The 26,227-nt window shown below is 36.2% G+C and overlaps 2 protein-coding genes and 2 non-coding genes across 9 annotated transcripts; 3 read left to right on the top strand and 1 right to left on the bottom strand.

The window, feature by feature from the left end:
• Window positions 1–9,692: 9,692 nt before the first annotated feature.
• LOC105157900 (kinesin-like protein KIN-14J) lies at window positions 9,693–19,372 on the top strand. 3 transcript variants are annotated; one of them, XM_088881185.1, is made up of 21 exons: window positions 9,693–9,832; window positions 9,918–10,068; window positions 11,360–11,529; window positions 12,115–12,274; window positions 12,904–12,968; window positions 13,108–13,191; window positions 13,328–13,405; window positions 13,481–13,573; window positions 13,662–13,691; window positions 14,391–14,732; window positions 14,803–14,884; window positions 14,985–15,080; window positions 15,153–15,332; window positions 15,457–15,563; window positions 15,647–15,826; window positions 16,036–16,199; window positions 16,284–16,537; window positions 16,723–16,886; window positions 17,980–18,470; window positions 18,785–18,882; window positions 19,006–19,372. In XM_088881185.1, exons 4-21 carry the CDS (start codon window positions 12,160–12,162, stop codon window positions 19,065–19,067), a joined length of 2,685 nt encoding a protein of 894 aa, XP_088737311.1. In that variant the 5' UTR covers window positions 9,693–9,832; window positions 9,918–10,068; window positions 11,360–11,529; window positions 12,115–12,159; the 3' UTR covers window positions 19,068–19,372. The 3 variants fall into 3 exon arrangements, with proteins under 3 accessions (XP_088737311.1, XP_088737307.1, XP_088737309.1); XM_088881181.1 differs by having other exon boundaries at window positions 9,732–10,068; XM_088881183.1 differs by lacking the exon at window positions 11,360–11,529 and having other exon boundaries at window positions 9,732–10,068.
• Window positions 19,373–19,526: 154 nt separating this feature from the next.
• Window positions 19,527–19,600, top strand: TRNAV-CAC (transfer RNA valine (anticodon CAC)). Its single transcript has one exon. It is a non-coding gene; the product is annotated as a tRNA-Val (tRNA).
• Window positions 19,601–20,872: 1,272 nt separating this feature from the next.
• Window positions 20,873–20,944, top strand: TRNAD-GUC (transfer RNA aspartic acid (anticodon GUC)). The gene has a single exon. It is a non-coding gene; the product is annotated as a tRNA-Asp (tRNA).
• Window positions 20,945–21,244: 300 nt separating this feature from the next.
• On the bottom strand, window positions 21,245–25,423 carry LOC105157872 (uncharacterized). Of its 4 annotated transcripts, none has more exons than XM_011074395.3 (3): window positions 24,946–25,423; window positions 22,545–24,353; window positions 21,245–22,060 (listed from the first exon to the last, which is right to left on the bottom strand). In XM_011074395.3, the coding sequence occupies exons 2-3, from the start codon at window positions 24,315–24,317 to the stop codon at window positions 21,731–21,733; spliced, it is 2,103 nt and encodes a 700-aa protein (XP_011072697.1). In that variant the 5' UTR covers window positions 24,318–24,353; window positions 24,946–25,423; the 3' UTR covers window positions 21,245–21,730. The 4 variants fall into 4 exon arrangements, with proteins under 4 accessions (XP_011072697.1, XP_011072713.1, XP_011072680.1 ...); XM_011074411.3 differs by having other exon boundaries at window positions 25,034–25,423; XM_011074378.3 differs by having other exon boundaries at window positions 25,109–25,422.
• Window positions 25,424–26,227: the final 804 nt, after the last annotated feature.

Below are 26,227 nucleotides of genomic sequence, written 5' to 3'. Positions count from 1 at the left end.
AAGTATCATTAAAGCAGTCCGCAAAAGTTCAGACTTTGTGCCACCTCAAGGAGTGCACCAGCATTGCTTGAGGCACATGTGTTCTAATTTCAACAGTCATACAAGAAGGTGGAATTGAAAGATCTTTGCTGGGGAGCTGGCTTTGAATATCAAATCAAAAAGTCCAATTGAATTATGAAGAAGATAAAGAGCCACAAATTAGAAATATTTGCATTATTAAACCAGATTAACACAAAAAAATGGGCAGCTTCTCATGATGGTGGATGGCGATGCAGTATTTTGACGACCAACATGTTAGAATGCATTAATGGATTTTTTAAAGGGGCTCTTTGCCTGCCAAGTGACAACAATGGTTGAAATAGCCGTTCTGTCCATTATTTTCAAAAGAGGCTAGCAAAGAGTGGTGTAATATTGAATAAGAACCAACTATGGACGAATTTTGCAGACAAGATGTTCATACGTTGGCGCAAAAAATCTGTTGAGCATACGGTCATGAAATACCATCAATTTCAACAGTTCGCCTTAGTCGTTACAAAATGCTAGTACGGACATGGACTCAATATCCATGTTGTCAAATTGTCAATCGAGAATGTTCATGTAACAAGTAGACTCAATTTGGCATCCTTTATTTTCACACACAGAAAGTATGATCTTCATACATGATTAATGTTGCATCAATGGTTAAGGATTATTATGATCTAATGGCTTACAAAAATACATATTCTGTGTCTTTTAAATCTTTGTCATTGGAAGATTATTGGGATGTCCCGCAATTTGAGTTTGTCCTCGACACTACTATTTGTACCTCCATACGTCCTAGTCGAAACCAAACATCACGTATTCAAAAGGAGATGGATTGGCAACAAATGCGAGAAAGACAACAAACCCAATAAAAAGGAGATACTTCAAAACAGTTAGTTAATTGTCTAGTTAATGTGCCAGTGCGGGGTCGTCCACAATAAATAATATTTGTCTAGTTAATTGTATTTTATTAAGTTCAATTAAAAAAATTATACTTATTATAAATTCTAATTAGTAAATTATTTAAATTTATAATTGTACATTTTTTATTAATTATTATGATTTACGTATATAAAAAAATTGAGTCGTGGATGCTATCCACGACTCGACCTTTTTTTTTTAAAAAATATTTTTTGTGTCAAGTCGTGGATAGTAACCACGACTTGACACAAAAGTGTTACATGTTTTAAATAAATAATATTTTTATAATTTTTCTTTTTTATAATAAAAAATAATTAAGTCAGGAGAAAGTCCTTTCACCTTGGTATATGGAACGGAAGCCATCATTCTCGCCAAGCTAAGGATACCCTCCCACAGAATATTACATTTTTTGGAAACAGACAATACGGATCTCCTTTAAGAGCAGCTAGATCTCGTTGAAGAATTGCGGAAAAAAGCATTCCTCCGTACATAACGATACAAAAACACAATGATTAACGTCCATAACAAACAGAGTAAGGTCTTGCAATTTTCAAGTAGGAGATTTAGTACTACATAGGGTCGACACTTTAAAGCTAGTTGGAAAACTAGATCCCAATTGGGAAGGACCGTACTAGGTTAATGGAATCATAGGCCGGGGGGCCTATGAATTAGAAGACGGAGAAGGACATCCCGTGAGTAGACCCTGGAATGTCAATAACCTCAAGAAGTTCTATAACCAAGGACATCCTCCTCAAAGAATCCATGCCCTCATGGGGGCATCTTTCTCGAAATGATGGTGTCCTTTACTTAGGACATCTTTCTCAAAAAAATCAAATGCCGCCCATTAGGAAATCCTTCTCATAATAATGATGTCATTCACCAGGGACATCCTTCTCAAATAAACACAATACTTCCCTCGAAACATCCCTCTCAAAACAATAAATGTCTCCTAGCAAGACATATTCCATTAAGAAGGAACAACTATCTCCAAGGACGTACCCCCCTTTAAAGAAAAAAAGGTCAGTAAAGAACTCTTTGGGACAATTTCTAGCTTTTCACATATTTGGGTAGGGCCACAATTCAAATGGAGTAAGCCTTGTATAAACAAAGGAGATAGGCATCCTCCGTAAAGGGAATCCTCAGTCACATGAAAAGCCCTCCCGCCCCCAATTCTCAATCAAATAATTGTCTTTCAAGACTTAAATTTTATAATGTCTTGAAGTGATAATGTTGTGAAGCAATTAGCAAATAATAGGTGGCAAGCCCATATGCAACCAAAATGGAAAGCAGCAAAAGGGTAGCCAAGCAGGTAAGTATGTACATAGCGGAAAACTTAAATTTTCGCATCCTCACCCTTGATGAGGGAAAAACCATACTGGAAGAAAAAAGAAAAGTAAATTATTCTCATGAAAAATTGGGGAGAGAAATACATCAGCTTTCAAATTACCCCATAGTCAGGGTTTTTACTTCGACATCCTGGGCAGTTTCTCTAGCAGGAGTAGGGGGTCCTGGGCAGTTTCTTTGAGCCTGATGAGGCACCGATGGGGGACGGGAAGGAGCTCCCCCTGTAAAGTTGTTGCTTGGAGAAAGAACAAGAAGTTTAACATGCCTAAAGAAAGAAGGGTTATTAACAGTACCAACCTTGGCAAGGGTCAAAGATAGCATATTGTCCAGTTCTTTTCCTGGAGATGGAGGACAAAAAGGCGCCTGTTTCCCGAGGTGGGTGTCCCCTTCAATATCTCCACAGCCAGGGAATACTCCCCTTCTTTCTCCTAGTTAATCATCAAGTGATCGTACAAACTCTTGGAATAAGAGGATGGGGACCTAAAGGGACCACTCCTAAAGTCCCTAGGAGAAGGGGGTGGGAGGAAGTGTGGACATATGGCACGTAGAACTAGCAGGAGAGACATTAAGGAGCTAGGCCTAGCTTTCTTGGATGATGACCCTGGTACATAAGCAGCTAGGCATCTTCCCCTCTGGTCACTGGAAGTCAGAGTCTCTCGAGAAGACCTGGTGGTAGGAGGAGTAGCAGCTGAACGGACCCAGGACTCTCTGGCACTGCCTCATAGATGTGTTTGCTGAACATGATCTGATCTACCAAAGCAAAAGCAAAAATAGTTAAACATCAACCTATACCAAAACATATAAAAAGAAGAGAAACTAAGACAATAAAGGTAACAAGGGGCTCCCCGAGAGGCTTGACCCAATAACTTAACCCAAAATGACCCAAGAGTCTCTCCTCAATCATACTCCTACAATCGTAGGTCTTTTCATTCAACTCCTCTAAGAGAAAAAAGAGAGTAGGAGACATAGGAGATGGGCACATCAGTTGGAGATTCAAAAATTCAATGATGGGGAATAGATTAAGGCTGAGGAGGAAAAACAAAGAAAAACTCCATTTCAAATGTTTAGGAACAAGCAAGAAGACCACCCTTCTCCTAGGGAAAAAATGGAAAACCCTAAGTTCTAAGCGCTTCAATTAGAAACACTGGGAAAAGATTCTGCCAATAGGTATGACGCAATGAAATTGAAAAATCATGAAAATAGCAGCTAAAACTTGAAAGGAGTTGGGAACTAACTGATTTAAGGGAACTTGAAAAAGGCATGAGACTTCTTCATAGAAGGGGGGATGGGGAAGCGAAAGTCTATCATAAGTTGTGAAGAAAATAAACCTAAGTTTGTTAGGGGGTGGAGAGTTGGGGCAGCAGTCAGGGACGGGGACATAAATAGTAAACTCCGGCGGGATCCCAAATTCTTCCACAAAATGGTGAATCCCAACAGACGAAGGCATGAAGGAGCCCAGTCCGTCCCCAATTGGCTGGCCACCTTCGCCTCACTAGACTCCCTATCTACTTAGACATGGCTTTAGAGGGATCATTGCTGGAGCCTCCCCATGAATCTCACCGATTCGTCAGAGGAAGATATAATGATACAAGTGATGGAGAAATATGATGAAACAAAAAATCAAGAAGGAAGAATAAGGAGCCAAGGAAACCTTTTATGAACCTGAAATCTCTCTCTCTCTTCAAAAGCACGGAAGAAGAAGGAATCGAAAGGTTGGAAGTATGGCTGGAATAAAAGAGAAAGTGAGGTGATTAAGTCTACACTCAACCAAGGTAACCGCCCTTCATTGAGCGGTTACCAAAGACATTGGCGTGTGGGAAGAGAAAAGGTAGCCCAAGTGCACCCAGTGATATAACTATAATGATAGCTAGGCTAAGCCATAGCCATAAATTCAAACCTGACAAGGGAACATAGCATGAAGCATACAAAATTGAGGGCGAAAATTTAGACTGGAAGAAATGGAGGGATACCCCAGCGAATGTCCTTGGTGATAGAAGATGAAGGAACCCCCTTGATTAATTGGGAACCGCGGACGCCCTATTTCTTAGAGTGAGGGGGACTGTGTGATATATGCAGTTGAGATAGCCCAGGCTTTTTTAATCAGCCCAATAGCCCAAGTGACCTAGGAAGGAGAATTGTGGGCTTAGGCCCACCACGGCTTAACCTAACGTGAAATCAAGGGGCTTGGGCGGCCTAGCCCCCTAATGAACCTAATAGGCCCAGATATTCCAAATGGATCGCTAGCCCAAGAAAGAGGAAGGCAGCCCAAGGGCAGAGACTGAACTTGGCTTAGAAGTGAAGCCCAACAAGGCCCCAAAAGGATGGTCCACGTGGCAGCTTCTTTACCTCGTAGCATCCAGGTGGTATAAGCATGGACAACCAACTCAAATCATAGAAGCTCAAGGAATCCCTAACAGATAGGACTCCTAGGCCAGTAGGACTTCTCACGAACCAAGGGACTCCCAAGACCAAAGGACTCCTACTGAAATATTACTAGCCAATGGATAAGGACTACCCCAACTTTATCCCAACATCCTAACCAACCCCTTCGAGGATCCAAGAGGGAGGGTAGACCCTCGTTGGACGGGAATACCCCTTTATAAGTACAGGTTTGATCCCCTTGATAGATACCGACTCTCTTTCTTCTCAAAAACCATCTTTGCTCATTCTACAAACATACTACCGTGTGTTCTTGAGTTTATTTTCAATTTTATTCACCATATTGCAATTCCTCTTTGAAATTATTTATCTTTCTCGTTTATTTTATTTTAAATCTATCATTAACTTGGGTGTCAAAGTGCTACACTGTTTTCGCAGGCTTCCTCTTCAAGATCCTCTTACATTTCGGCCCAGGTCCTATACACCAATCCAAGACTATTGGACTTGTGCGGTTTTTACCCGCATCAAAATTAATAATAATTAAATCATCATTTCAATCATTAAAAGTTTTATATACGTTGATTCTCAATATTAAATATATATGTATATAAATAACTGATCGATTAAAGTAAACTGATGCTTGTATATTAGTGGGATCAAGAACATGACCTATTGGTAATAGAAATTCAACTTCATCTACCAAATCAAAATTCTTTGCTGTTAATGTGTTTAGTTATTAAAACCAACGAAAAATATCACGAACTTTTGTGTGTGTTTTAAGAGAAACACACAATTTAATACTTTTCTTTATCTTATTTTTAATATAAAATTACAAAAATGAACCATAGCAACAACTTTTAGAAAAATATACACATATATATATATATTTTAATTTTCTTTTACTATTTTTCATATATATATATATAAAGAGAGTGAGAGAGGGGGAGAGAGAAACTTAAATATAAAATCGAGGAGAGAGAGGGCTGTTGGAGTTGTGGGCGGGGCTGTCGTGGTATTCCCAGGAATGGGGCACGATACCTATTGGTGTCTGAGAAGACAAAAGTCATCATCACCAATTTCTACTAAATTTCAGACACCATCATCATCACCAATTTCTACTAAAATCAAAGTCTTAATCACGACATCACTCTATCAAATACTAAACTGTCGTACCCTCTTCCGAGGTAAATTGCAATTCACGTCTCCTTAAATTCTAGGTGTAAATTACAGTTATCATGTCATTAAATTTAATATGATTATAAATATTTTTTAATATTTAAAAAAATTATAAATATCTATCAAATAAAAATATTTATGCAGTCCCTACACAATAATAAAAAAATTATTATGTTGCCCTTATTAATTCTAAAAATAAAAATGTTTGAAAAAAATATAAAAAATCATAATAAAGTAAATAAGCCATATTGTAATTAGTTCATAAAATATTCTCAAAAGTATATAAAAATACAATTCATAATTTAAAATGATATTTTGGTCAATTTATCATAAAAAATAGATGAAAATCTATGGAGTCTAACGGACGTTTATTTTGTAATTTTTTAAACAACGAGAAAGTACTTGTAACTGCTCCAAGAGCCAATGTGGTCGTAATTTACCTTAAATTCTAATGTTTTTTTGGTAGATTTTGCAATGTTAAAAAAAAATGAAATGAAATAAAAATGTCTTGAAATATCTTTACATTAATATTAAGTGAGAGCACCCTTTTGGTATCTCTTTTTTTTTTTTTTTTGTGGTCCTTCAATTTTTCTTTTTTTTAATTAATTAATTAATTTTTATTTTTCTCTTAATTTTTTATATTTCTTTTTTATTTATTTATTTAATTAACATATATTTTTAAATAATAACAAATTTTTTAAAATTAATTGTGCATGCATATTTGAGTATGACAACTATACTAATTTGTTAAGAAACTTTACGAGCGTTTGGTATTTTTCTAATAAACTTTATATTTTCTTCAAAAATCTTTTTTATTAGTGTAAGTTTGAGTTGGATCCAAACAATGTCTTCCAAATATTTTTAGGCTTTTCTCTTTGGCTGATTATGCAGGAGCTTTTTCTTGGGCGGTAAAATTTATATTACGCTATGTGATATCTAAAACGTTCAAATAAATTTTTGTGATAAATAAAAGTCACATAACCGCTTGTAAAATTTAAAAAGATTTGCATTACCCCTGGTGCATTTGAACATGACTCTTATGTTATAATGAAAAAATATCCTTTTTGATCAATGGCTATATTTAATCTGATCTAAACTTATAGTTCAGATTCAATCATGCTTATAAAAAATAAAAATATATTATTTTAATACATATATATATTAATATAGAAATATATATATATATATATTTGTATTTATATGTATGTATTTTAAATGTACTTTTCTTCTCCTCCCATATCTCCGCCGTCCGACCACCTTTCTATGCGAGCTTACCACCGTTGGGAAGTCCGTCCAACGGCGAGCATTTTTTATACCCCATCAACTGAAAATCTCCAATCCGTTAGCGAATTATCTTTATTTTTTTGCTCAAAAGATTCTATCCCGTCCCCCCATCTTCTATCACTTTTTTTTTCCATCGCCCGACCACCTCTTAACACGAGTCTACACCGTTAGAAAGGCATCCAATAACAAGCATTTTTACACCCCCCCAGCTCCAACCCGTCCGTCAACGACTTATCTTCATTTTTTTCATTTTAATTTCTTTTAGGTTTCTTTATATATACATATAACTCAAAATTATATTTTTAAAATATGTATAGTTTAAAGACAGGAGTAGTTTAATTATTTAGGGGCAAAAAATACTTACCTTGTCCCACTTTTAGCGCGTGAAATAGAATTCTAGAGGGGATGGGATAATGTGCACCTTTTTAAATTTTACAGAGGATTATATCGTCTTTTATTTTATCACAGGAGTTTATTTAAATATTTTTGGTATTACGGGGAGATAATATGGATTTTACCCTTTATTTTTTTGATGAAAAAGGTATTTATCTAATTACAACAATATTTTAATAAATGAAATACGATTGTATAATATATCGATTCAATCAATACATCAATATAATTAAAAATTATGAAATAATAAATTATAACAAACTAATGTAAAATAAAATAAATACTCACACGTGCAGTGAAACTTGAATCCGAACTAAAGTAATTAAGTATATCACTTTATTTTATTATAGAGTAATACCCAAATAATATGATTATAATTACAATAGAAATTCACAATTTTTAGTGAAGTTTATTCTTTTGGTTAATTAATTGTGTAGCATTTTATTACGAATTTCAATCAATGTACCTATCAATAATTTGTAATTAAATAGCAATTACAAATTAAAATATACAAATAACTATTTATTAAAGGTGATATCCTTGTAATAATTATCTTGATTGGCAAAATATTTATTGCGAAAAATATTTCCGAATTATATTATTTATTCTCAAATTATTCATTTTTTTAATCAATTAACTCCTTATAATTTTCTATTCATACATATTCAATATTCATTTATTTTGTTGAACTAATTATTTACGTAATCTTAAATTTTTTTACTAAATTAAATTGAAAAATACACTACATTTAAAATTACGCAGACACTTCGACTGCGCTTCGACAATTTATCTTTAAATTAAATAAACACCTATATATTAATAAGGACTAAATTTTGTATTGGTATCCAAATTTTATCGGTTTGATATTCAAATAATTCTAAATGACAAAATTAATATTCGAGTAATTTTAAATGACTCAATTAATACTCAAATATACTATTGATATCACTCCGATACCCAATTACTCTAATAATCAATATACTAAAGATAAGTTTTAATAAATTTCGACCGATATATTTTATCTTTATTTGAATCATTCGACTGTTATTTTATATATATATATATATATTTGAGTATTATGCTTGATATTAATATTTTATTATTATGTTATTCTCTATTCACTTTAATTATTTATTAATATTTATAAGATAAAACTCATTACTTAATAATTAATAATATAGCAAGTAAAATAAAAAATGCACTGCAACCTGACAAAAATTCATTTTGAATTTGAACTTTCGAAAATTTAAATTTTGATCTGTTTGTTTATGTTTTTATTTTTAGTTTTCAGTACAAAATTTATATTTTCAATTTTATTTAAGTTTTCATGTGAAATGAGAATGTGTTCTCATTGATTGATGAAATTGTATTTTATATTGAATTATGATATTAGATTAATATATTTTTAATAAAAAAATATATAAATAAACGCATTTTTGCTTTAATTATTATTTTAACAATTGAAAATTGGAAATAAAATCAAACTAATATATTGATTAAATGCAAAAGTATTTTCATGTTGAACAAATATTTAAGTCTTATAGGTTTGTTATAGGGGCAATTATACTCTCCTAAGATTTAGTATAATTACACGTAGGACTCTTATGGTTTGAAAAATTACATTTAGTACTTCTAAGGTTTACTTTCGTCTAACAAATAAGTCCATACATTAGTCAAAATTAACCAAATTTACTGATATTAACAAAAAAAAGTTTATCTTGGGCCCCGATTGATTTATTACTGACTTATAGTAGGTTAAATAAAATTTTTTATGAACAAATTATCCTCATACATCTTCACGCGTTAATGCATGTGAGGAGGTATATCTTTATTGTTATAATGATAGTTTAGTTCAAAAAAATTGTTTGACCTGCAATAAGTCAGTAATAAGTTTATTAAGGGTAAATATAAATTTTTATTTAATATCTAAGGGTAAATAAAATATCGGATAAAAAAATAAATAAAAAATATTAATTGAATGTGAAAATGATATTAATGATAAAATTCGAGTATCAAAATAAATTTTACGAGAGTCGGTAATTTATAATTAAAAGGTAATAAATAAAAAAGTAGAAGAAAAAGTAACAGCACATGGGGAAGGCAAGGCGGGAATACGATTCCAAAGAAACATGATGGTGGAGGCCCACACCGTTCACTGTGTTTTTTCAAATCCTTAAACTTAAACAAAATCACAAAATTCAAGAAAAACAAAATCAAATCCGTTTGAAAATTAAAGAAGAAAATCAAAAACCAAAATCCCCCCGAAAAAGGGAATTTTACCCAATTTCTTTTTCTTTCTCCTCAGTTTTGGCCTGTAAGTGTTTCAGTTCGTCATCATTTTCTCCATCTCGATTTTGCTTTGCTTCTAAACAAAGGCAGCTGTTGTGCCGTCCCTGCAGCTGCGGAGCTCTTTTCCCTTTTTGTGTTTCTGGGTTGCAGCTGGAAAAGATTAGGGAATGGGGAAATGAAGATGAAGAATCGTGGGAAAAGATTGGGACTCCGATTTCTTTGATTGATAACGGGGTTGCTCTGCATTTGGGCTGCATTTAGGTTTGTACTTTTTTTTTTCCCCCAAACTTCGTTGGGGTTTTTGTTTTGGGTTGTACTCTTGTTCCGATTTGGTTAGTGAATTTACTCGGTACGGTTTCAAGATTGGGTCTTCTGCGAATGTAGACCAAGAAGTTGTGGGATTTTGACGCAATGTAGGGTTTTAGTTACTCTAAAATGAAATGGGCAATAAATTGTTTATTTACTTGTATATTTATGAATATATGGATGGTTATTTGTTTGGAGTTGCCAAAAGCTCTAGTGTTTAGTCTGTAGTTTGACTCGTCTATTTGTACATCTGGTCCAGTTTATAGCAGTTCAATCTATTATTCTCCTATTCTCTTTCTCAAAAAGTTAGACGTCATTTTTCAGTATTATCTTGCAATGACTACCTTAACTTGTGTTCTAGATCTGCTTGTAATTCAAAGTTAGAACGCTAGTTCATTTGATGCTCATGGATTGTTACCTGCTTTTGGCTTGGAAATATGGTATGGGAATGCTTATGTAAAGTGGAAAAATGTATATGGCAGGAAAAGAGATCTGGTCAACTTTTTCATTTTTGTCTAGGTCAGGGGAGCTGGAGAAGAAGGGATAGCATTTTATTTAGCCAAACAGAGTGGGAAACACCTACATTATTATTTGCTATTTGACTATTCTTTTTGCAGTTGGAATATCATGGTGCTTGATGTTGTTTGGTTAAAGACTGAATCAAACTTTGTAATTGCTTCACATTGCTGTAGAACGCTAATTTCCTGAAGTTGCAACCTACAAGTGAATTTTTTTTTTTTCTTTTTGCCCGAGCCTTATTACTATCTACCTGGTACCTTGCATCTTAGTTCCTTTCCGGTCATGTCCTTGTTTCATTCTTTCTTTTGGTCTCAGAACTCCATCCAGTTCTTTTTTTGTTCTTAAGTGTAATTCCCTAGTCATTGAAGACTTAAAGTTCCATGCTTGAATTGCATGTCATTCCATTCTTATGGTAGTGGTGCAGACTAAGATTTATATTTTACTTTTGACTCATCTATCCTTTCTTCTTTGTTGTGTTTAACTCTTATCACTTTCTTTTTCTTTGAAATCTGTGCATATCTTGGAAGGCAATCTGAAAGACTGAGTTTACTTCCCCTTTCTGGAAACATTTCTATGTGTGACCCAAAAATATTTTCTCCTAGATATTGTGCCTTGTCATTGTCTTAGATGGTCATATCTTAAAAGGATGTGTGGAGTTAGTCCATGTTATATGTTTGTTGAATTTGTGAGGAGATTAGACTTGTGAGAAAGCTTTTGATGGTGTCAGGAGCTAGAGGTACTCCGGTGGAACAAATGCGGGAAATATAACACAGAAGCAATTTTTGTTGAGTGATTGTCAAATGTTAGGTCTCTGATAGCCTCAAGGAGTACTCGACTTGATTCAGGATGACAACGTCATTTCTCTGGCTATATGAAACCTATATCTTCTGGACCTAGGTAATACTGTCGACATGGTATTTCTCCTATCGGCTAAATGAATTTTGTCAACTGCTGTTGAATTACCATATTAAGTCAGGCTCTAGAAGCATTGTGTTCGAATGTAGTGCTGAGTGGCTATTAGATCTAGCTTCTATCACATGTTTTCTTCTAATATGGAGGTTAAGGTCTAGCATTTTGGAGCAATATTTGGACTCATTAGGTTTAATTCATTGCATTGTGTTGGACTTTTCTATATAAGCCAGGTTTAAATAAATCCTCAGTCGATATCTGATATGCCTTGCTGATTGAGTACTTTCCTTGTCTGAACATGCATAATGTATGCCCTTTTTTTGGGAAATAGCTCACAACTGTCCTGAAATATCCTTTATAATTTTGTGATGCAACTCAAGAAAACCATTGACATGTTTCCATCGGGCAGAAATTCAGATGATATATAAAATATAAAATACTTGTCTTGTCCTCACCTGAAACCTATTTTAGTTCTAACTTCGAAGTAGGAGGGAGAGAGAACAAAATTGTTTCTAAGTTTTTGTTCAGGATGTCCTATTTCTAATTTCGTTTATTTGTTTTTTCACCTTTCAGGGGCGTACCCGTTGGTGGTCTTTACAATCATCTGTTGAGTTTATAATGGGTCCAGAGCCAGAAGTAAGTGAGAGTGGAAACGGGGGACTAGGAACCTTAAAGGAAGATAGCGATGACACTATTCCTGGAAGAATAGAAGCTTTTAATGGTCTCTCTGAAGGTAAACAGCAGTTAATTATTTTTCCTCCAACTAACTTCTTTAAAAGGTTCTCTTTTTCCCATTGTTCCACTACATTAACTGGTGTAGTGCGACCTCTGGAAACTTAGAATAGCTTATTCCATGGAAGTGTTAAACTCTTAGTCTGCTAATTTACCATCCGATTTTACCTTTTCTACTTCTCCATACATTTAAAGCTAATAGTAGCATTAACTAGTTGTTTCTATGATTCTATCTATTTTTCAGTATGCCTAAATTTCAGCAGCAATTGTTAGTTCACTAGAAATGCAACCTCTATGCATACTGAAGCTAATGTTGCATTGTTATTCACCGAAGTTGCTGTAGAATGAAACCCTTTATGTTCAATTCTTTTATCTTCCTTCCTCAATGGATAGTCTCTTACCTGATTTTGGAGTAGACTTGTAATATATTGCTAAAGAGAGAAAACTAAGCATTTTATTTTACGATATTTATGTTAACAAAAGTGAAAATTGTTTCTTGCAGTTATCAACTGATGCATGTCAGTGAACTAGGTTTTATGGTTCCAAAATGTGTTCATCCTGTTTCCTTCAGCTATTTTGGGACATTTTGCCACTCATATAAACCTGCTGTTGAATCTTTTCACTATGTAGGGAGTTATTTTTCTGATGTCCTCCAAGCAAAGTGTGGCCATTATGGGGATATCCCTAGTTTAGAGGTAATGCCAACCCCAACCCCCAACCACCCAATACACATGTGCAGTGCAGAAAAAAGAGGAAAAAGGAAAAACCCCCTGAAACTGATCATATTCTTACATCTTCATTCTTCTTATGCTTTAATCTACTTAACAAATGCAGAATACCTCTACGCAATCACTTTTCACTGTCACGAATATGATTCTGGATGAATGCGTTGAAGGAAAGAATGAGAACATCCCTCAGGTATGGTATAATGCAAGCATGTATTGATATATCAGTATAAATTTCCGGTAAAGTTTGGCAGTTTACTTTCCATATCAGGTGGCCACTTTTCAACTGCTTTTTTATTCTCTTAATTCAAAATTTGCTTTTTGCTCAGCGTGTTGCATCCATTTTGAAATTAGTCATGCTAGAAATTCAGGAGCGGGTTTCGAAACAAGCCCAAAATATGAGGAAGGTAACATATTCTCAGCAACTGCTTGTCATTCTCTTTTCATCAACATGGTTTATGATCTGTATTACTCGATTGCAGCAAAGCACACTGTACAACTCTCGTGAAGAGAGGTATCAATCAAAAATTAGAGCATTAGAAACCCTAGCAACTGGAACTACTGAAGAAAATGAGGTCTGATAATGGTGGTTGCTTGCAATGTGGATGCTGGTTGTCCTTTGTTAATTATATCTTGCGTCTTATGATCTTTTTTTATTAGCAGGTTGTCATGAACCAGCTTCGACAGATGAAGGTGCTTCTCTTACTGAAAGAAACAAACTGTTTCAGTCAATTATAAAATGTGGTATTTAACAACTGCAAGCAGCAAGTCTGTAAGGTGTATCTATGGATAATTATGTACTTGCCAGTAGATAATGGCAGCAGTTTACCTTCTAGTGATATTTAAAACAATGAGCATACGACTATTAAGATTCTTGTTGTCCTTTTTTTTGTGCTCTATTTGGTTTGTGCCTTCTCTGCATTTACTGGTTTTTGAACTGATCAACATAGTTAAGTTTTTAGTTACTGGTTAGATTTTTAACCAAGCTGTATAATTGCAAATGACTTGGTCCCAGAATACTGCTCGCACTTACTTTCCACAAGCAAAATTTCGTTACTTCTTTTAAGCCCTTCTATCTTAATACATTCAATGTGTTACATTGACTTGCTTTTAGCAAATCTATGCACACAACACCATTATCTTTGCATATGTCCAATATCTCAATTATCGCGTTGATAGTCTTTTCCATAGGCCGTGAAACGAACGAGTGATAGATTGAATAATTCTTTAAGCTATTCTGGAAGATGGCTCAATTGAATTACTGCCCTTTTCTTTATTCAATTAATTGGCCAGTGTGGTTTGAGTGAGACAATGGCTTCTGTTTATTCTTTTTTTGAAAGATTCTTGTAGTATTCTTTTTCTGGTCCTTCAGATGTTATTTTTCTCCGACAGCTTGAGAAGACTAAAATCGAGGAGGTGCTGAAGCTCGAGCAACACGATTTAACTATATTGAGGCAAGAAAAGGACCGCTGTGAGAGTCTAATTTTATCACTAGAGGAAGAAATAAGATTAACCAAACAGGACTATGAAGAGAAGTGCTTTCAATTGGAAGCCAGGGCTGAGGAAACCAAAGATAAGCTACTGAAAAAAATACTGGAACTTGAGCGTCTTCTGACTGATTCAAGGAACAAAGTAAAAGAGCTTGAGGACTTCTCGGAATCAAAATTTTTGAGGTGGAAAAGAAAAGAACATGGATACAGGCACTTCATCGATTCTCAATTTGAATCCCTGCAGGTGCGTGGAAATTCTAAGCTTAACATCTAACATAGATCCTCATTGTCACTTATGTTATGAGATTGATCAGGACCTGAGGTTGGCATCTGAGTCCATAAAGCAAGAGGTCTCGAAGATTAAGAATGTCTATGCTGAAGAATTTTATCATTTTGGTAGGCATACACCTGAATTTTTCTATGCACTTAAAACTTCTGGATTGCAATTTACGACTTATTATTATTTATTAGCTTTAATTTTATTGGCTTTTATCAGGTGTAAATATCAAAGGGTTGATAGATGCTGCTCAGAATTATCACAGTGTGCTTGAAGAAAATAGGAAACTGTACAACGAGGTTCAAGATTTGAAAGGTTTGTAACTTTGCCTGTCACAGATGCTTAGGTGCAAATAACTTGCTCATTTATCCTTGATCATTTTTCTAGGTAACATAAGAGTTTATTGTCGTATAAGGCCATTCCTCCCCGGACAAAGTAGAAAACAAACAACCATACAGTACATTGGTGAGAACGGAGAGTTGGTTGTTATAAACCCCTTGAAACCAGGAAAAGACAGTCATCGGCTTTTCAAATTCAACAAGGTCTTTGGTCCTGCATCTACTCAAGGTTCTTTGTCTATCTGAATTTTAATTGACAAACGTCTTTTTGGATGTTGGGTCACTGGCCTATGCTAACTCTCCCTTTGCATGTGCTTTGTGCTTGTCTATTGTTAAATTCTTCTCGTATCTAGAGGAGGTGTTTCGAGATACCCAACCATTAATTCGGTCTGTCCTTGATGGGTATAACGTTTGCATATTTGCCTATGGTCAAACTGGTTCAGGGAAGACTTACACCATGGTGAGCTCATAGTTTTTGAGCTAATTGAAGATCTGTTTTCATTTCTGGTTTATTATGCTCATGCTATTAACAAATGCTTCCAGACGGGACCTAATGCGACATCAATTGTGGATTGGGGGGTCAACTATAGAGCTCTGAATGATCTCTTCAATATCTCTCAGAATAGACATAGCTCCATTGCATATGAAGTTGGTGTTCAAATGGTTGAAATATATAACGAACAAGTTCGGGACTTACTCTGCAATGACAGCTTCCAGAAGAGATATCCTTCTTAAGTGTTTTTTTTTGGCTTCATATTTTAATGAACCTATGCGTTTCCCCTTGTTTTCCTAAGCAATATTCTTTCTAGGGAGCTGTTTTCCTTGTCAAACTTGCAATATTCTGATCAATATACTGCCTTTCACATGTTTTCCTTTTGGTTGGCTCAATCATGCAATTCTGTTATTCATGGTTTCCCATTGACTTGCATACACTTGGGATTTGGAATAGTTCCCAACCAAATGGGTTGGCTGTGCCTGATGCTAGCATGCACCCTGTTAAATCAACTTCCGATGTGTTGGAGCTGATGAATATTGGCCTGATGAATCGGGCTGTAGGGGCTACTGCCTTGAACGAGAGAAGCAGCCGGTCTCACAGGTCGGCACTATTTCTTCTCTCAGTTTCCTGCTCTTAACAATTTTCTGAAAGTGCCTAATTTTGATTTTACCTGAATGAGATCAGTATCCTCACTGTTCATGTCCGTGGGACGGACTTGGAGACGAATGCTGTTTTGCGTGGTTGCCTGCACTTGGTTGATCTTGCTGGCAGTGAAAGAGTTGATCGATCTGAAGCAACAGGAGACAGATTGCGTGAAGCACAACATATTAACAGGTCTTTATCGGCTTTGGGAGATGTGATCTTTGCGCTGGCCCAAAAAAATCCTCATGTACCATACAGAAATAGCAAATTAACTCAAGTTCTTCAGAGCTCTCTAGGTAATTAGGCCGTGCTTGAGTGGTTGGTATGACCCCAATTATATTCTTCATTGGAGGTTGAAGTTTTTCGAACTTTTTGCCTTTTGTTTTTATTGTATCTTATTATTGAGTTCTCTGTCTTTCTTCCTGTTGCTCTCAAACTTCACATGTCAATCCTCCTGTTGTTTCTTGGGCTTTTGTTGCAGGTGGCCAAGCAAAGGCTCTCATGTTTGTACAACTGAATCCCGATGTAGAATCCTACTCGGAGACTATAAGTACCCTTAAGTTTGCCGAGAGGGTTTCTGGTGTTGAGTTGGGTGCTGCACGAAGTAATAAGGAGGGTAGAGGTGTCAGAGAACTTATGGAACAGGTCATTATTTGAATATCAGCATTTTAAAACTGATCAAATTTTGACTTCTGTGGTTGAGTTCATCCTGAAGCTTGTTATACACAAATTGCACTTTTCCTTTGGTGCTCTCAGTTGGCTAAATGTGATCTTTCTAAGATTGTTCAATCTATATTCTGTGCTGCTTGTGTGATACTAATCTGACATTTGAACCACAGGCATGCTCTTATTTTGAATGAGTCAAAAGTTCTTTATAAGATTGCCATGCAAGAAGACAGGACCATGAAGTTTTGTTTCCTTTGGGCCATTATCATAATTGGTGTGGATCAAGTCATATGAAACGATGGAAGGAACAGCATAAAAGAGTGATCTCTGAAGAAGTTTTAGACTCTTTTCTCTATGGGGACACTAATATGCTTTGGCGGCCTTCACAATGTATTAATTATGCATTCATGTCTTTGTGGAGCTAGTGTTGTGTTCAAAAAGTTAGGGTTGTAAAACTTGTGGACCATCACTGAGTTGTAGTTGATAGTGACATTTATTCAACTACCTCTGTGCCCTTGGAGATGCCACTGGGAGGCTAAAACTGATTCAACTACCCTCTCCTTAATTTATTACTGAAACAGTTTATGCATAGAAATATTATGAGTATCAGTAGGACCCTCTTTAATCCTGGGCATCAACCATTTTCTGATGCAAGCTTGCTGGTTTTTGTGTTGGTGTTATTTTAGGCATAGGAAAAAAAATTCGAAAGGTTGAGCGAAACCATTATGTTTTTTATATGGATGAGTTACATGCATATGTCCATAAAAGGCAACAGGAAATGTAAATTTTCTTCTGATATTATTATCAGAACATGATATTTGTTACTCCCTTATTGGTTTTTGATTTATATTTGTTGCTTCCTTTATGTTTTTATTTGGGTCTAATTTCCAGTCCAATACTTGGTGCTTGCAAGGCATATTTTGCTATTTCCATTTCTATGCCCATATGTACACACTATTGCTAGTTGCTATATTAACACTTTTTTTTGAAGTCCAATTAGCTGTCTTTATTTCTAGCATTTGGGTTCAAAAAGAAACTAGCTAAAGCCAATTAACTTGTATTGATCTTGCAGGTAGCTACTCTAAAGGATGCTGTTTCAAAGAAGGATGAGGAAATAGTGCGGTTGCGGTTACTCAAAACCAATGGGAATTCTTCTATAGGAGTAGGACGATCAAGCCAACAACTTTCAGGAGTTAAAAGTTCTGATGGGAAAGCTGCCTTTGATATGGACAATAGCTCTGAGTACAGTGATAAGCACTCAGATGCTGGTTCTCAGCAGTCCGTGGATGATTTTAGGCACCACAAAGAATTCTTTCAACAATCAAAACTTGCAGCTGCAGGTGGTACGGAAAACTATCTGGAAGACGTTGAATCAAATCTTAATTTGGCTGATGGAGGTAAAAGTCCTAACGGCGGCATACAGTTCTTGGAATCTGGAGATGCTGATACTGACGAGAAACTTAGTGATATGTCTGACGGAGTTCTTTCTCTGGGAACCCAAACTGATGCTTCAATCAATAGTATTCCTGAGATTGCAAAGCTATCTGCAGATTCAACTGAAAAGTGAGCATTTCTTACATCTTTTTTTCTCTAATACTGGTAAAAGGTCTGATATGCAACAGGTACAAGTGCCTCAACTTTTGCCAAAGTTTTGGCATCCTTACCATATCCCATTGATAGTTTTTTACCTTTTAGACAGATTCCATCATCCACAATATTATGTCTTGATCATGTTCCACCTTCCAATTAGATACAATGTGTCAACAAAGTAATCTAGAGATTTCCTTCTGACTTTCAATTACAAGATACACTAGGAAAAAGTTCAACGCATGTACTCCCGCTGATATCCGCAATGTTCGATTTTTGGTTTACTGCAGGCGCAACGTACCGGTCGAACTTCCAAGACCACCCACAAAGCAGGGGCAAGCAGGATCATCTCGGTTGTCATTTAGCAGGAGCTCCACAAAAGTTCCAAGTACAGACCCTCTTCTTTATATCAAAATTTTCAGATGCATTTTGGTGTTATTAGGGCTGTGGTTTACTTTGGTTGAGTCTTAAATATTTACGCGCGTCTTTACTTGCTTTTTATTGTTTACAGGTTCTAAAAGAGCAACGCTTGGCAGTTCCTCTGCAGTGAAACTTCCCAAAAACTGGCACTAAGTCACTAGAGGCAAGCAGGTCAAAAACGAAGGAAAGAACTAGCAACATCGTTCTTGTTTGTAGATTAGAGCAATAGGGGACCTTCCTCCAGCCCATGGCTCTTTAGGCACGAGCATTGTTATATTAAAAGGGTTATATAGAAACTTCTTGTAAACTATGTAGGTTAGGTCGTAGCGGAAATCTTTAAAATTGCATCCTCATCTTATTGATGAGTTGGAAGTTATGTAGTCTCATGTTCTTCAGATATGCAGGTGCTTCCTTTTGAAGCCACAACCATGAATTCAGTTAGCAAGATTTCAGTTGCATGATGTGTTTCAGTTTTTATTTTAGGTACTCAAAGGCTGCCAAAATCCTACAACAGTTGGTAAGAAAGTGGTCAATGTACACTTAACAGATCTCAGTTCGCTAAAATTTACAACTCTCAAAAATTCTTATTTAAATGTCTACAACTTGATGGTTGTCTGGGTGGTGTAGTTGGTTATCACGCTAGTCTCACACACTAGAGGTCCCCGGTTCGAACCCGGGCTCAGACACATATATTTTTCTTTTTCATTTGGTGGAATAAAAATTCTTGAATCACCATTTTTGAAGTACCCTTTCATCCATCTCCACAATAGTGATTCAGTATGGGCTGCTTTTCCCTTACTAACTGGAACTACAACTTCTACCATTCAAACTGATTTTCCATCAATTCTACAACACAACATGAATTCCAAAGGACAAACACAAAAGCATCTTCATGTTTTCCTTTATTTTTATTTTTTTCTTCCTTCCCTTTTCATACTCAAATTCCTGTGTTCGTATACAAGTTAACTGATACAAAACAAAAACTTGTTAGTGTGTGTATAGGTATATATATATTGCATTTTAATATTTAAATTAAAATGTATGTCTCTTCATATTCCTCCAATTGAAGTTGAGGTTAGTGGATGTTTATGGTCATAATGTTTGCAATAATCTTTTTTCAGTACCATCATCCCACTACTACACCATATTCATACACGTTACTACTCATTTATCACCACTTTCTATTACATAATTGTCCACTAATTCACATCAAAATGGTGGATGATTTCTACATCTATAAAAAGAGCATCATTCTACTCGTTTTGAGACTCATATATACACATACTACATGCAATTATATGAGAGAGTTATATTAATGTTGGAAGGTGTTCTTTTTTTGTGGAGCTTTGGACTCTACTAATTGTCTAGAATGAGTTAGAGTCATACAACGTTGTTGAGCTGTTGTATCCTGAAGGGACAAGTCAAGAGTGAATATTGTTGGGTAGTGAGAAGTTTGTTATAGTGGACTTAAATCTCCTTAAAGAGAGCAAGATATCCGCACTTTAATCTAATTTTTTTTTTTATATTTTCAACTGTAAACTATTATTTCTAGAACACAACTTCTTCATTCCCTACAAATGCCATGATGTAGGCATGCAACTCCATCGTTGTAGCACGAAATGGAGACGTTGCGCTCGTTTCAAGACTTCTCATGTCCACAACCACTTACAAGCCAACATTTTCCATCAAAGGTCCTCGTTCAACCACAATTACTCCATCATCCGTCTTCCGCCACAGGAAATATAAAGAAAAAATTATGAGATAATTAGCCATGTTGTTGGAGTAAGGGGGACGGGAGATGACAGAGTATTGGCCTACTAATTTCAGATTCATGTTCAGGCAAAGCAGTTGTGCAGATGGATGAAAGTACTGTTTTACTGCATGATCATTGATTACTTAATCTATGGTTTTTGGTTTTCATTGTATATATCAAACAATCTAATTACATGAACAAACAAGTCGTTGTAGTATAGTGGTGAGTATTCCCGCCTGTCACGCGGGCGACCCGGGTTCGATCCCCGGCAACGGCGAAAATTTTAACCTCTTTCTTCTCCTCCATATTTTTCGGTTCAGACTGCCTAGCTGCTATAGCCGGCCGGTCATAGCGTACAATGAGAAAGATAAAGAAGATAGATGGATTATCATTTTTTCATTTAGGGATAATTACACACTCCTCCCCTGAGGTTTGATATAATTATATATAGATTCTCTGTGATTTGGGAAATTACATTTAACACCCTTGAAGTTTGCTTCCGTCTAACAAATAAGCAAACTCAATGATGCTAAATGTAATTTCCCAAACTACAGAAGGTCTGTGTAATTACACCAAATTTTATAGAATGGAAGTGTAATTATCCCTTTCATTTATGGTATATAGGTACAATGTGAAATCTGGGTTTTCAGGATATACTCCCCTTCAACACCTTAAATTACATAAAGAATACATGCCTCAAAAAAGAAAGAACAACTACTCGTCAACAACGATTGCCAACCTCTATATATTCCTCTCTAATCTGTATAGTGTAACAAGAATATCAACACTTTGGTGTTTCTTGGAATTTAGCTATTAAAATAGAAAATTAATGTACCAGGAGAAAAGGTTTTGCCACCTCCAATGCAGCGAAGCTGGACAAGAGCTAGACGTCGACCGTCTGCACTTTTATTTACATGAATGCTCGTATGAACGATGCTGGTTGCTTTTTTCGGCCTTTCAATTATTTCCACCAGTCTTTGATGCAATCTTGAGCTTGCCCTTGAAGGGTTTCAACTTGGTAGGATCAACTTGTGGTGTTCAAGAATCTGTCAGCATTGCAGCACTATACTCGAGCAATTGGAGAGAACGGTGGATTGATTACGAAAAAAGGCAGGATTTCTTCCGTCTTCTTGTTAACTATAGGTTTCTCTTCCTCTGCTATTGCATCTATTGTATTTTTAACTTCCTCCTCAGCAAGTACCCTCAGGGAACCACTTTGCAAGATTTGTTTTCTTCTCTCCTGCCTGGTTACCGTGGAGGCGTCAGCAGTGTGCAAAATAGCAATGCAGATGGAGAATGCTTGCAGTGAAGATAACTGTGCGTGGAAATCAACTGCATATTTCCCATCCTCGATCATCCGCATGGTAAATGCCGGTATGTCATCTTTTCGTCCCTACACAATAAGTAGTGCAGAGGTCGTCAGAGACCAAAATAGGTATCATAGAGTTCAAAACGAACTAAGAATTACATGGAAGATATACAAATTATAGGTTTCACACAAGCATCAAGGTAACATTTATATCTCTTTAAGAATTACATAATTTTGTATTTTTGAGAAGAAAAACACCTTCCAAGCATGTGAAATGAATCAGAGAAGCACTCATGATCAGTTTTCCATGTAATTAACTATTACATAGCAAAGGGAATGGGAAGTCAAATGTAATAGTATAGCATTTCAAGAATCCGGGAATACAGTCCAGGTAAATTAGTTGGTGAGGTTCAAAGAAGGCGACAATCCTTCTTGTATGAGAAGTGCAGTAAGCTGACTTTCCAAATTTCCAGCATAAAATTTTGACAGGAAGGCTTAATGTTAGAAACGGCATGAATCAGGAAATGAGGCAAACTATGATCCTGCATAAGTCGTTGGAAGAAATTACCTGAAAGAAGAGTTCCATTGGATTCTGATTGTCCATCAGGGGCTGGCCATCTGCATTCTCAACATTTGGATTGCTAAAAACGCTGAGAGGGCACGCCATGTCCCAGCCACCACAATCACATCCTCCACCTAACCTCCATCTATCTAGTAACCGTGAAGGGCCATGACTTTCAGTAATTGGCAAACTGTGGTTCCCAGCTGGGATTACGACATGCATCTTCCCATGATTTGAATTGTTAGAGCTGCCGTCCTTTGCCTTACCAAGCTGACAAAGATCTAGAGAGTCTGGAAATTTCTCGTCTATCTTCTTATCTCCACTATTAAATTTCAGACTCTCTCTCTTTTCAGATGGGGCTTGCATAACAATGGCTGCAATTTCTAGCTCTGGACGTAAATCTGTTGCTGCAAGAGGTTGACAAGCTGATAATTCAAAGCGACTACTCTGACGGGAATGATTAAGTTGACCTTTACTCTTCGTCTTAGCTAATATTTCGTTTGGCTCACAATTCCCCCAAGATAAAATCTCATCAGAAACCACGGGTGCTTTAATGTCATCAGGTGAACTACTAGAATTATCTTGAGAGGAAGTACTTTTTCTTGAATGAAGAATATCATACAAAACAAACTCTGTCACCATAGAATCATTCAACTCTCCTGCACCTTCAGATTCCGTACACAGACGACACGAAACTTGCATCTGTCCCAGCGGAGATGATTCTAGGTTGCTGTCTTTAAATCCCCATCCACTAGCACTACTCTGTCTTCTATGACGAAGAGAATGGAAGGTGTAGACCCCAGTTAAAGCATCTTTTACTTTCCATGTCTTTGCAACATAAACATCTTCTGGTGATTTCACTGAAAACTCGAAGAATGGCACCCCACGCTTATTTCCCAACTTGAGAAGGCCATGCAGGTGTGCAGGAGAGTACCACGGAACTGAATTATGGTTCTCTTTCTCTTCACAATGATAATCGTATTCCACACGACATGACTTGTCCGACAAATCATTCAGCAGCGATTTGCAAATTGTCTTTTTGCTGTCAATGCCAGTAAGCCCGCTTCCCGTTCCACAACCAGCTTCAATAGAACTACTCAACAGATTTCTGTGGGACTTGGATTTAACAAAAGGGTCAAACATCTTTCTGACAGGGCGAAACCGGGGCTTCAGACTGCTGGCTCTTGAGCCAACGCTCTCTGATTTAGCAGGTGAATGCGGCAAAGCTAATCTTGCTGATAATGACTTCTGCAAATTGACAGTCATATCTCTTTCTTCCAGGCTGTTAGCTTCATTTATAGGAGCAGTCACAGATTGAGATGATGTCATGGAATCCCGAGAACGCAATTCTATATGGTTTTCACAAACTGAAGTTGTACTTTGTTCGGAGAGAGACACTACTGAGGGCCTGTTGTGTTCCACTAGTGAGCTATCTTCATCCGAACAACATAACGAATCAATAATTCCAAATGAGAATACAGAAGCAGTTTCTCGAGAGAACTCAATCTTTTTCCTTCTAACAACAGCATCAGTTTTCTGCAGCAGCCTCACTTCTTCAGAACTTTGATAGACCGAACCCCTCGAACTTTGGGATTGAACATCTCTGCATGATGCACTATGGTAAGGACTAAAGTTAATTTCGATCAAGTCTTCATCACTGAGGGTCGGTATATCATTTCCATATTTGGGCTTTCCACTTGATTTTCTGCTCCGAGGAGGTGGTAGGACAGTTGTAGGACTTCTATCTACAAGACGGTACTTGTCGAAGTCTAATTCCATCTCTACTCAGTCCGGTCTCATTGATAGATACGCCTCCTGGAATGAATGTAAAGTGGAAATTGATCAGTAAAACCTCAAGAAACACACTCATTACATATTGGTTCAACAGATAGATTTGAAGATTAATTACGAAACAAATATATATTCTCGCCTCGATGCCCATATTATCAGAACGACAAACTAGCTCTTAAAATCAAGCATCAAACATACAAACCAAACTCAAAGGGCATTACAATCAAGAACTACCATTAGCTTAACATTATGTGCTGACAGAAAATAGTCTTCCCAAATCAAAATAACACAAGTAGGCAAGAAACCAACGAATTAAATACTTATATGCACGCCAATCAGTTCACAGCTACAACCTAGGAGGAGTTCACATGCTCTAGCTTAGTTTCAAGCTAACCAACTCAAGTACAAATAAATGCACTACTATACCCATATCTTCAGGATAAACAAGAGGATGACAGCTATCAAAGCTAATACACTTGAAGCAAAGAATCTAAAATCTTCCCTACATTTCAGAAGCGCATTTTCAAGATCTTATACCACATTGCCAACAAACGAATGGACCCTACTAACAATTTTAACACATAGTATTAGATAGAAGAACCCTCTAAAGATCCACCTCTGATCCAATTTGAACAGACACGCAATCTAATACGGGCCAATTCCCCGGCCGAGGCATATGATAATCAAGAAAAGAGCATCCTTACAGACAGACAGCATTTTCACAAACACTTGCACTCCAAGTCAATAAAAGTGCACGTTCCCATGGTAAACGGCCATACCCCACTTCAGATCTCAGACGAGTGAAGCCAAAGAAAAAACCCAACAAATTGCTAATAAAAGCAATCATTTTTTTCCCTCCTTCTCTTGAGCTCAAAGGCTTGTCTGACAACACCCCATTTCACATTATAGAAAAGAAACTGTGAAAGCACCACACACACACAGTCATGTAGAACACAACAAGACTGGCACCGGGAACAGTATTCAGAGCTGCTCTTCCTTCTCAATGAAACAAACAAAAGAGTGTGGATGAGTAGAGAAAGAAAAAAAGAAATACAGTAAGGACCAGCCCACCAAAATAGTAAAGTTAAATAATAGTAGGCGCACAAAAAGGAACATGCATGCCTAAATTTTTTCCTTTTTCTTTTTTTAATTAAACCACCTCCGTCCCTTCTGTATAAACAGAAAAAAGGCTAAATTTAGATCAGGGAGTATTAACTCCCTAACTTCATCTAGGATATACAGTAAAAATGCTAAATATACAACAGGGAGTATTAACTCCCTAATATCATCTACGAAGTCGTAAACAATGAGTAATACTCCCTTATAATAATGATCAGTAAAATATATATTTAAGGAATACAATTATCTCACAACACATAATCTGAAAAGCATAAATAAGGAGTATTACTCCCTTACAAAAAAAGTTTCTAAACTTAAGACAAAAGTTAGTGACACTATTATGAAGAGATTGTCGAATTTGAATTTTCAAATACAGAAACTTAAAATTTGAAGGCCAAATTACTCCTCATCATGGCCATTATATTCATGCAATTACACATCCGATATTTTGACCGCCAAATTAAGGCCTTTATGGCTGATTTCATTACCTTCTTTATGGTTGGTTTTTCGGCATTTCTATATAAAGGCATGTCATTCTTCACTTGGAACACACAACACAAAAGAGCAAACAACAATTCTAGTTATTGAGATTTTCTCCCCCTTCTCTCCCGGCCTCTATAGTTTTCTTTTCGTTAAAGATTTGAACTATAAAGTTTTGATTACGAGCTTTCTGAGTGTTAGATCGAGGTGTTCTTTGGTATAGTGCTAAAATTGAAAGAACTGTAACCTAAGAGAAATTACGTTGAACTCGGTGCACCTTTGATATGGGGCGTATAAGG

The sequence above is a fragment of the Sesamum indicum genome, linkage group LG1 (assembly GCF_026168435.1).
Source record: "Sesamum indicum cultivar Baizhima isolate 11 linkage group LG1, ASM2616843v1, whole genome shotgun sequence".
NCBI classification, from domain to species: domain Eukaryota; kingdom Viridiplantae; phylum Streptophyta; class Magnoliopsida; order Lamiales; family Pedaliaceae; genus Sesamum; species Sesamum indicum.
This window is presented reverse-complemented; position numbering and strand designations above follow the sequence as displayed.

Bases quoted from the DNA above. Each gene is read 5' to 3' on its own strand.
- LOC105157872 (XM_011074395.3), bottom strand. From the start codon at position 24,317: ATGGAATTAGACTTCGACAAGTACCGTCTTGTAGATAGAAGTCCTACA. The intron at 22,061-22,544 runs GTAATTTCTTCC...CTTATTGTGTAG, and splicing joins CAATGGAACTCTTCTTTCAG to GGACGAAAAGATGACATACC.
- LOC105157900 (XM_088881185.1), top strand. From the start codon at position 12,160: ATGGGTCCAGAGCCAGAAGTAAGTGAGAGTGGAAACGGGGGACTAGGA. The intron at 12,275-12,903 runs GTAAACAGCAGT...TTCACTATGTAG, and splicing joins TTTTAATGGTCTCTCTGAAG to GGAGTTATTTTTCTGATGTC. The intron at 16,538-16,722 runs GTAATTAGGCCG...CTTTTGTTGCAG, and splicing joins AGTTCTTCAGAGCTCTCTAG to GTGGCCAAGCAAAGGCTCTC.